Source organism: Amblyraja radiata, chromosome 9 (assembly GCF_010909765.2).
Source record: "Amblyraja radiata isolate CabotCenter1 chromosome 9, sAmbRad1.1.pri, whole genome shotgun sequence".
NCBI classification, from domain to species: domain Eukaryota; kingdom Metazoa; phylum Chordata; class Chondrichthyes; order Rajiformes; family Rajidae; genus Amblyraja; species Amblyraja radiata.
Window position 1 is genome coordinate 21,615,249 of NC_045964.1, and position 11,071 is coordinate 21,626,319.

The 11,071-nt window shown below is 45.8% G+C and overlaps 1 protein-coding gene across 5 annotated transcripts in view; it reads right to left on the minus strand.

Annotated features, from left to right (window-relative positions):
* The window catches only part of smoc1 (SPARC related modular calcium binding 1), a 199,255-nt gene that overhangs the window by 115,319 nt on the left and 72,865 nt on the right, over positions 1-11,071 (minus strand). For 2 of the 5 annotated variants that reach the window (XM_033026838.1, XM_033026837.1), the window contains exons 6-7: positions 7,188-7,277; positions 1,206-1,286 (exon numbers count right to left, since the gene is read on the minus strand). In XM_033026838.1, coding sequence (XP_032882729.1) covers positions 1,206-1,286; positions 7,188-7,277 — 171 coding nt within the window. The remainder of the gene's footprint in view (positions 1-1,205; positions 1,287-7,187; positions 7,278-11,071) is intronic. The other 3 variants (XM_033026839.1, XM_033026841.1, XM_033026840.1) reach the window with 2 other exon arrangements.

An 11,071-nucleotide genomic window follows, 5' to 3' on the forward strand; every position in this document is an offset into this window, starting at 1 on the left:
AAATGACATGGAATTTTGTTTCCTTCATTGCCAGTGAAACTGCTGAAGCTCTGAAACAGGGAAAGGATAAATTTCCATTCTGCCAAGTGCGCGAGATTACTTATGGCAAAGGATTAGCAGACAATCCTTTCACCTCCAAGACCTTGGAACAGATCCAGCCCAGACTAACGGCAGGAGAAGAAGCCTACTCTCACTACTTGACGATCTGGGGTCTGCATGCAGTGAACCATGTTCCCGATTGGGTTATTAAAGCCCAGCACAAATTGAGCAGTAAATCAGCATTGGATTGATTGTTTTGCTCAAGAAGGCACAAGGACATATTGCAATCATTAGCATGCACTGAGCATGCGCATTACAAGTACTGCAATGCTTTATCATTGTTATTCCCAGTTGGAGTGTCAACAATGGCTGTGTCATGTTACCTACCAGATGGTACATAGTGAATGGTCTGCATTCTGCAGGTCCAAAGGTTAGGGAAAGGGGTAACTTTGTGGGATTTTTGGACGGCAGTGGTGGGGAGGGGGACGTGGTGGGGAGGGGGAGGGGGACGTGGCGGGGGAGGGGGAGGGGGACGTGGCGGGGGAGGGGGAGGGGGACGTGGCGGGGGAGGGGGAGGGGGACGTGGTGGGGAGGGGGAGGGGGACGTGGTGGGGAGGGGGAGGGGGACGTGGCGGGGGAGGGGGAGGGGGACGTGGTGGGGAGGGGAACGTGGTGTCCAAGGAAGGAGATGGCTGGAGGCCTGTAACAGACTGGGACTGGCCTGGAACAGGCACCACTCATAAGAACTAGAGCGTGGACATTGAAAACTGCCAAAACATGGTGCCTCTTGCATGTAGGCTCAGTTATTGCCCCTGTCCCACTTAGGAAACCTGAACGGAAACCTCTGGAGACTTTGCGCCCCACCCAAGGTTTCCCTGCGGTTTCCGGAGGTTGCAGGTGGTTGCCGTAGGTTGCAGGTAGTGGAAGCAGGTAGGGAGACTGACAAAAACCTCCGGGAACCGCACGGAAACCTTGGGTGGGGCGTAAAGTCTCCAGAGGTTTCCGTTCAGGTTTCCTAAGTGGGCCAGGGGCATATTTCTGTACACTTCATAATCAAGGATCGGGGGTGTGGCAATACTCTTTTGGATTGTTTGTAAGAAAAATAATTTCACTGTGTTAGCACTTTGCACACATGACAATAGAAACATCATTGAAGTTTCATTTACCCAGTATCCTCATGCTGGAGCCATTATGCTTGGAGTCTTTGCTAACGAGTTGCTTTATCCAAAGGGTTGGCGCTGTAATCTCTGAAATAGAGCAAAAATAAAATACATTTTCATTTGAGCTGTTGTCCCAGATATTCATCCTTTAAATTATTTGCCATCAGATATTTAAAATGTGATTTGATTCAACTTTCAATCATAGTCAAGTTCCACAAATGTTCATAAATTCTATGATTTTAAAAGTTTGTTAAAAAATAATCGCAGTATTGGTACCTTAAGGATGCCCTGCTTTATGTTACATGCTTTTGGTACATTGATTGGAAAAGGTTAGAGGGATACGGGCCAAACAGGCAGGTGGGACAAGTGTTGATGGGCCATTCTTTGTCAGCATGGGCATCCTATAAATTACTTGCCATCAAGTTGGGCCGAAGGGCTTGTTTCCCTGCTGTATGAAACACTTACTCTATGACTCTTTTAGGGGCGTATGGAATAACCAGAAGGTCAGAAAGGTTAGAATTAATCTCTGCACTAACATATCATATGGAAGGAGCTGTGGCTAGCTTTCAAAATACAGAATACTTTCAAAGTACTTTCAAAAGCTTTTCACTGTACCTCGGTACACATGGGAATAAACCAAACTATGGCTGCATCAAGAGTAAAGGATGCAGATTTCAGAAGTAAAGTACGATGTGGTGAGTGGTAAGGTAAAGTACGCTCGGATGAGTGGACGCCCAGCACATGAACAAGGGCAAGGGCAAAGTCTCAACTTCATAGCAAGACTGAGGGAGAGTCCCCACAGTGACTTTAGGGAGAAGGTGCATGTTGAACTCTCACTCCATGTAATAAAGGGGATGCAAGGTTGGCAGTCCACATCTCACTTCCATATCAGCTGAGTAATGAGCCAAATGCTAATTGGGCAGCAATATTGTCATCAGTTCTATCCGCACGCCCCGTAATATTCTCCAGCATCTTCACTCTAGTTATCTTCACTGATCTCCTCATCTGAGCAAGGGTACGTCTGTACTGGACAAATAAAGGCCTTGGTTTCCGCAAGAGAACATTGTTCCATTTTGTATCCCAGAGCAACATTAGTGCTCTTCTCAGTGAAGAATAGTACGGGTGGCAAGGGTTATGGGGAGAAGGCAGGGGTTAAGAGGGAAAGATCAATCAGCCATGATTGAATGGCGTAGTAGATCTGATGGGCTGAATGGCCTAATTCTGCTCCTATCACCCTATGAACTTATGAAGAACCCCTCCAGAGATGAATGAAGGCAGCTAAACAATCCAAACTACCAGGGTTTAAAACCCAAAACCTCACCTGCTCCTTTTCTCCAGAGACACTGCCTAACCTGCTGAGTTACTCTGCGTCTATCTACGAAGAGTAAAAGCCATAGAAACATAGAAAAAAAGGTGCAGGAGCAAGCCATTCGGTCCTTCGAGCCAGCACTGCCATTCATTATGATCATGGCTAATCATCCAAAATCAGTACCCCGTTCCTGCTTTTTCCCCATGTCCCTTGATTCCTTTAGCCCCAAGAACTAAATCTAACTCTCTCTTGAAAACATCCAGTGAATTGGACTCCACTGCCTTCTGTGGCAGAGAATTCCAGAGATTAACAACTCTCTGGATGAAAACGTTTTTCCTCATCTCAGTCCTAAATGGCCTACCCCTTATTCTTAAACTGTGACCCCTGGTTCTGGACTCCCCCAACATGAGGAACATTTTTCCTCCAAAGTTAAAGTGCTTCACAACACTGTCACCAGCTTAGCAGCCTAACCAATTGACGTTTCAAATGGGGAAGGGAAGAATAAACTACAACAGGCATGGGCAACAGGTTGAAATTTAATTTGCGACTCGCATTTCAGAAACTGTTATCCACTGCTGCGAATAGCAATAAATCCCCAGGCATCTGTCCTTGTCCACTGACTCGTAGATTTGGTCCACTTATCTCCCTCCAGGTTTCTCTTGTTCACAAGTTCTGAACGTGCGACACTTTGATGATATGCACAGCTCCATGAATCATAACGTTAATTCTCCAATCAAGAGCAGCGCACTTAAATCTGTGTGCAGGTGTCTGACAGCACTCAACGCGGCCAAGTAATTTACTTTCTCTGTCCATGAGAAAGTTACGCGCTGCTGCCAGCAGCAGCGCGTAACTTTCTCATGGACAGAGAAAGTAAATTACTCAGGGGGGATTTAAAGCGCAAAAAACACTTTTTGGGAGATCAAACATGAGCCGAGTCTGGGAAATCAAGTCACTCCTCCACTATGGAAAAACGCTCCAATACCAACAATAAAAATGTGGATTTCAAACATGTTCGAAACATTACACCTGGAAGAGATGAGTCTCCTCCTAGCAGGCAAAGCAGACCACTTCCAAAAGATGTGGTCTGCATTTATGGAACTATTACAAGCATAAGGTGCAATAGTAATTTAAAAAATAAATGGTACCAGGATCTGGTAATGGGGGGTAAAAAAAAAAACACGGTTGGTATATCCTTTTTTGCTGAGTTTTGTGTTATAATAGAGCGATTTTTTCTCCTTTTTTTTCTTTCCCTTCTAGGGTCTATTTCCTTTCTTTACTTCCTTCTCTAACTTCTTCCCTAAGGGGCTTTCTTTTCCCAACACTTTCCTGCACCTTCACGATTCTTGCTCACTTTTCTTACTTCTTTTATTTCTACCTTTTTTAAAGCTCGAAAAATGAAGTGGTACAACAAATGTAATAAGATATATGTGATGTGTATTACTGTAATTTACTGTACTTCTAATAAAAATAAATTAAAAAAAAAAAAAAAAAAAAAAGTCACTCCTCCACAGCCCTCTGTCGTGGGTGGACAGTCAAGCATCCAGCATCAGCATGTCAAATGTAACGCTCCATGTTAAGAACACTGTTGTTGTTCCAGCAGCTCTCTCTTCTCCCCCATTGAAGACAATGAATAGGATTAAGTTCTGGAGTACCTCCTTGGTCAGTGGCTCACCAACCACAATGGATTAAGTCACACTCTCACATTGGAGATCCTCGGACTACATTGGAGACCCTTGGGCTACCTTTAATCAGACTTTACTGGACTTTATCTTGAACTAAATATTAATCGCTTTATCCTGCATCTGACACTGTGGACGGCTCAATTGAAATGTATAGTCTTTCCGCTGACTGGATAGCACGCAACAAAAAGCCTTTCACTGTACCTCAGTACATGTGCCTATAAACTAAATACTCTCACTCTCACACATACACTTTATCTCTCTCTCTCACTCTCTCTCTTTCACACACACTCTCTCACACACACTCTCTCTCTCTCTCACATTCCCTCACACAATTTCTCTCACTCTCACACACACTCTCTCTCACACTGTCTCTCACTCTCTCTTTCTCTCCCACACACTCTCTCACACACTCTCTCTCACACACACACTCTCTCTCACTCTCTCTCTCACTCTCTCTCTCTCTCACACACTCCCTCTCACACTCTCTCACACACACTCTCTCTCACACACACTCTCTGTCTCTCTCTCACACTCTCTCACACACTCTCTCTCTCTCACACACTCCCTCTCTCTCACACACTCTCTCACACACTCCCTCTCTCACTCTCTCTCTCACACACTCCCTCTCACACTCTCTCACACACACTCTCTCTCACACACACTCTCTGTCTCTCTCACACTCTCTCTCACACTCTCCCTCTCTCTCTCACTCTCACTCTCCCTCTCTCACACTCACTCTCACTCTCCCTCACACACACTCTCTCTCACTCACTCTCTCCGTCTCTCTCTCACACTCTCTCTCACACTCTCCCTCTCTCACACTCACACTCACTCTCACTCTCACTCTCACTCTCACTCTCACTCTCTCACACTCTCACTCTCACTCTCACACTCTCTCTCACACACACTCTCTCTCACACTCTCTCTCACACACACTCTCACTCACACTCTCTCTCACACTCTCTCTCACACTCTCTCTCACACTCTCTCTCACACTCTCTCTCACACTCTCTCTGTCTCTCTCTCACACTCTCTCTCACACTCTCTCTCACACACACTCTCACACACACTCTCACACACACTCTCACACACTCTCTCTCACACTCTCTCTCACACTCTCTCTGTCTCTCTCACACTCTCTCTCACAATCTCGCTCTCACACTCTCTCTGTCTCTCTCTCACTCTCTCTGTCTCTCTCACACTCTCTCTCACACCCTCTCTCTCACACTCTCTCACTCTCTCTCACTCTCTCTGTCTCTCTCACACTCTCACTCACACACTCTCTGTCTCTCTCTCACACACACTCTCTCTCACACTCTCACTCACACGCTCTCTCACACTCTCTCACACACACTCTCACTCACACTCTCACTCACACTCTCTCTGTCTCTCTCTCACACTCTCTCTCACACTCTCTCTCACACTCTCTCACACACTCTCTCACACACTCTCTCACACACTCTCTCACACTCTCTCACACACACACTCTCTCACACTCTCTCTCACACTCTCTCACACACACTCTCACTCACACTCTCACTCACACTCTCTCTGTCTCTCTCTCACACTCTCTCTCACACTCTCTCACACACTCTCTCACACTCTCTCTCACACACACTCTCTCACACACTCTCTCACACTCTCGGGATGAGCATGATTTACTCAAGGCTTTGGACATATGTCTCACAGTGTTGATTTAATTAAAGAAAACACAATTTTTGCTACTAAGAATTCAACTGTCATTGCTTTAGGGTGACAGACAATGTGGCCAAATTACTAAAATTGCACATCATTCATCAAAGGGAAGGACTGTGAGAGATAGACAGTCAGTCACCTCATGTGGAAATGGGCCCTTCAGCCCACAAAGGCCCTGACCTCTCTCCCTCCTAACCCCATTGTTCTGCCTTTTCCCCATAACCCCCGACACCCATACTAATCGAAAACCTATCTATCTCTGCCTTGAAAATATCCATTGACTTGGCCTCCACAGCTTTCCGTGGCAAAGAATTCCACAGATTCACCACCCTCTAAAGAAGTTCCTCCTCATCTCCTTCCTAAAGGAACGTCCTTTAATTCTGAGGCTATGGCCTCTAGTCCTAGACTCTCCCACTAGTGGAAAAATCCTCTCTATCCAAGCCTTTTACTATTCGGTAAGTTTCAATGAGGTCCCCCCCTCATTCTTCTAAACATCAGTGAGTACTTGCCATCAAACGCTCATCGTATATTAACCCACTCATTCGTGGGATAATTCTTGTAAACCTCCTCTGGACCCTCACCAGAGCCAGCACATCCTTCCTCAGATATGGTGCCCAAAATTGCTCACAATACTCCAAATGCAGCCTGACCAGCACCTTCGTGAGCCTCAGCCTTACATCCCTAGGTTTGTATTCTAGGCCTCTTGAAATAAATGTTAGCAAAAAATAGTTACTGTTTAGTTTAGTTTTAGCTTAGAGATACAGCATAGAAACAGGCCCATCGACCCACCGAGTCCGCACTGACCAACGATCTCCTGACCTACACTATAGGGATAATATACAGAAGCCAAATAACCTGCAATTTTGTACATCTTTGGAATGTGAGACGAAACCAGAGCACCTGGAGAAAATCCTTACAGACATTACCCGTGGTCAGGATCGAACCCAGGTCTCTGGTGTTGTAAGGCAGCAGCACCACCAGCTGCCCCACCACGCCACCCTGATATAATATTGTTCCACTTGATACTATTCTCCAAGCAGAAAGACAATATCGTAATTATCCCTAAGCAATAAACCAAATTCAAATTCTGAAGAAGGGTTTCGGCACGAAACGTTGCCTATTTCCTTCGCTCCATAGATGCTGCTGCGCCCGCTGAGTTTCTCCAGCACTTTTGTGTACAAACCAAATTCAATGTTCTTTCCCCAGTAAAAAACTGTTACTCAAAAAGGAAGCCATTGATGGCATACAATACTCCCAAACTTAAACACCAGGTCAGAGAAAGATGATCAAAAGTGGACTCACCGTCTCCGTCAAACACCGGCTGGGTTTCCGCAGTTGGCGTCGGCTTCGAGACGTCTTCTGAGTTGAGCGTTAGAAAGAATTGAAAAGAAACTACCATTATTGAGGTAAATACTATCTACTCTCCAGCACTATTGAATGATGGGTTTTGCACATGGCCCGGCCACTTGGTGGACAAAACAGAAAGGACAAAAGCGACAAAGGAGAGGAAACGCGCGGTGCACAAAGAACTAGGACAGAGAATCACCTCAGGAAAGACATGCAGAACAATGCCGAACACTTCCCAGAGTCAGCCAGTTGTCGGGACAGAGACACACGACATGCAGTATTACAAATCCAAACCAGGATGAAGAAAATATCGCATTAAAGTCACAGGAGTCAAAATCACCTGCAAATAAAGACTGGAGAACATTGGAATTTGATGGAACAACCTTTCAACTTAATGTATCTATTTTTGTTTATACGAATAAATAGTCAGTCAGAACAAACCAAAAAAAATCTTACTTTTAAACCAGATTCAGGCTGAAGGGGTTAGGGGTTCAATTCTCTTTGTTTTCCAACAGATATTCAGGGTTCCATCTTGAGCACATTTTGATGGTGGATGAAACATTCTGATCATCTTGCGACGGTTGTGATCCAGTCAAACTTAGAATTGGGTTACCTCTTGCAATCAAGCTACCCTTGATGATAGCAGATATTTTTTCCCCATTGGTTTTGAGGGAATACATTGGAGGGCTCCAGAACATTAAGAGTTCCCTCTCCACATGGTACCATTTTCAGTTTGAGTGGACTACGTCAATCCCACCTGTAAAGACTTGGCAAGTCTTGTCTTCCCACTTGGTGCGAGGTGATAGACAGCCGCTGGATTATATAATGGCTCACCAATCCTCCAGGATTATCCCAGAGGCGACGGAAATTAATTCACACTACACCCAGCAATCCAGGGAGAAAATTACACAGTTAAAACACGCACCAACCCTTTTTCCTTGAAAAGTTTTGTTTACGAATATTTGAAACCTTTGAAACCATTTTGAGTAGCCAGCTCTGGTTGGAAGTTGCAAGATCACACGGTGAGACCTGTAGAGATACGTCCAGCTGGAGCTGATGACATCCCAGTAGAGTGGCCGTTAAGAGGTGGCACAGCGGTAGAGCTGCTGCCTCATAGCGCCAGAGACCAAGGTTCGATTCGGACCTCGGCCGCTGCCTGTGTGGAGTTTGCACGTTCTCACTCTGACCATGTGGGTCTCCTCCAGGTGCTCCGGTCTCCTCAGGCATCCCAAAGATGTGAGGGTTTGTAGGTTAATTGGCCTCTCTTAATTGCCCCGAGGGTGTAAGGTGTATATATTTATATTGTGGTATATGGACACAGTGATCTGTTCTGTATTCATGCCTACTATATTCTGTTGTGCTGCAGCAGGCAAGAATTTCATTGTCCTAACTGGGACAATAAACTCTTGAATCTTGAGATGTGAGAGTGGGAGAACATAGAACTAGTGTATGGGTGATCAGTGGTCGGTGTGGGCTCAGTGAGCCGAAGAGCCTGTGTCCACAGCGTATGTTTAAAACTAAAACTAAGGGCCAGCACCAAGTCAATTACTGGGGATGAGCAAGATTAACGTCAACTGTGACCCAGCTCCTACTGCCAGCCAGAAGAGCTGCCATGTGTCATTGCCTTTTGCCCCTGTCCCACTTAGGAAACCTGAACGGAAACCTCTGGAGACTTTGCGCCCCACCCAAGGTTTCCGTGCGGTTCCCGGAGGTTTTTGTCAGCCTCCCTACCTGCTTCCACTACCTGCAAACCCCGGCAACCACCTGCAACCTCCGGGAACTGCACGGGAACCTTGGGTGGGGCGCAAAGTCTCCAGAGGTTTCCGTTCAGGTTTCCTAAGTGGGACAGGGCATTACTCCCCCAGCATGGTTACCAGGGTGGAAGGGGGAGAGGATGGGGTCAATGAGGCTACGGGAATGGGATGATAAGATCAGGTGTAAAAACGAGAGCAGCCAAGATCAGGATGAACGACTGAGTGTGCTGGAAGGACTAGGTGGGCAACACACTCTTAACCAGAAATATAAAAGCAGTGATTTTACAAAATATTACATATTAAACAAATGTATGGTGGAATAATACTACAACGTTGTTCCAGCGGGATGATTTTAATGCAGTGCAGGGGCTCTCAATGCATCTTGCATCCCCTTTGATTTCTATTTCCATCAACTTCAGGCAGAGCAGTAACTCAGGTAACTGACCGTGGATTTGCCATTGCCTGCATTAACCCAGCCATTGTGTGTAAGAAGGAACAGCAGATGCTGGTTTATACCGAAGATAGTCGCAAAATGCTGGAGCAACTCAACAGTTCAGGCAGCATCTCTGGAGAAAAAGAATAGATGATATTTTGAGCCGGTACCCTTCTTCAGACACGTTTCAGGTCGGTCTTTGGTCTCACGAAAGGTTACTACCCGAAACGTCGCCTATTCTTTGCCTCGATAGATGCTGCCTGACCCGCTGAGTTACGCCAGCATTTTGTGTCTATCTTAACCCAGCCATTCCTGGGTTGCTTTGAAGGACACCATGGACTTCTCACAAACCACAGAGGGGTGCATGGCTCAGCGAATTTCCATCACCAGATCCACTGAAAAAGTCTGGTATTATTAATCAGTAGTATTTGAGCCTTAACACAAGCTCCACTCTCCAATACAAACTACCCTCGGCTCATTCAACACTGCCATTTGATGATAGACACAAAGTGCTGGAGTTTAGACAACACAGAGTGCTGGAGTTTAGACAAAAATCTAAATGTAAAATACAAAAATGATGGGTGACCTTCTTCAGACTGAAAGGGTCCCGACCCGAAACGTCACCCCTTCCTTTTCTCCAGAGATGCTGCCTGACCCGCTGAGTTACTCCAGCACTTTGTGTCGTCTAAACCAGTATCTGCAGTTCCTTCCGACACATTTTGCCATTTGATGAATGACGTTAGGGCAAAACGATGGCGCAGTGGTAGAGTTGCTGCCTTACAGCAGCAGAGGCCAGGGTTTGATCCTGACTCTGGTGCAGTTTGTACAGAGTTTGTACATTCCTCCTATTACCGTGTGGGTTTTCTCTGGGTGCTCCGGTCTCCTCCCACACTCCAACGAAGTGTAGGTTTGGAGGTTGATTGGCTTCTGTAAATTGCAGATTGTCCCTAGTGTGTAGGATAGTGTTAGTGAGCAGGGTCAGCGCGGACTCGGTGGGCTCAACGGCCTGTTTCCGCGCTGTGTTTCTAGAGTCTAAAGTAAAGTTGCTTAAATTAGTCACTGTACAAAACTTATTTGCCCAGCCTGGGATGCATTATCCCACCTTACTGTTTAGTCTTTGGGCTGGCGAGTGGGTCTTCAGCTTGGCAACAAAGTACAGTAGGAAAAACAAAATCTGTAGCTGCTGGAAATCTGAAATGAAAAGAGAAGCTAGAAACACAGATGGTTAGGCAGCATCTGTGGAAAGAGAAATAGAATTAGTGTTTCAGTTCAAAGACCTTTCATCATAGCTTTCCCAGCCCTGATGAAGGGTCTCAGACTCAAAATCTTAGTTGTTTCCTTTTTCGCAGATGTTGCCCGACCTGATGGAAGGTTCCGGTATTTTTCAAACTATTTCCACTATAATTCTCAGCGCCGATGCCCCACAAGGATATGGCCTCAACATCCTTACTACACCTCTTACACATGTCCAGCCAAATTCCGCTCCAGCCCAATTTACAAGTTTGCTGATAACACCACCCTAGTGGGGCAGATCTCAAATGATTAACAGACAAAATGCAGGAAGGAGATACAGAGTTTTATAACATGGTTTCAAGACAACAACCGCCTCCTACAATGACAGTGGTTATTCACAGCCCAGTCAATATAAATGA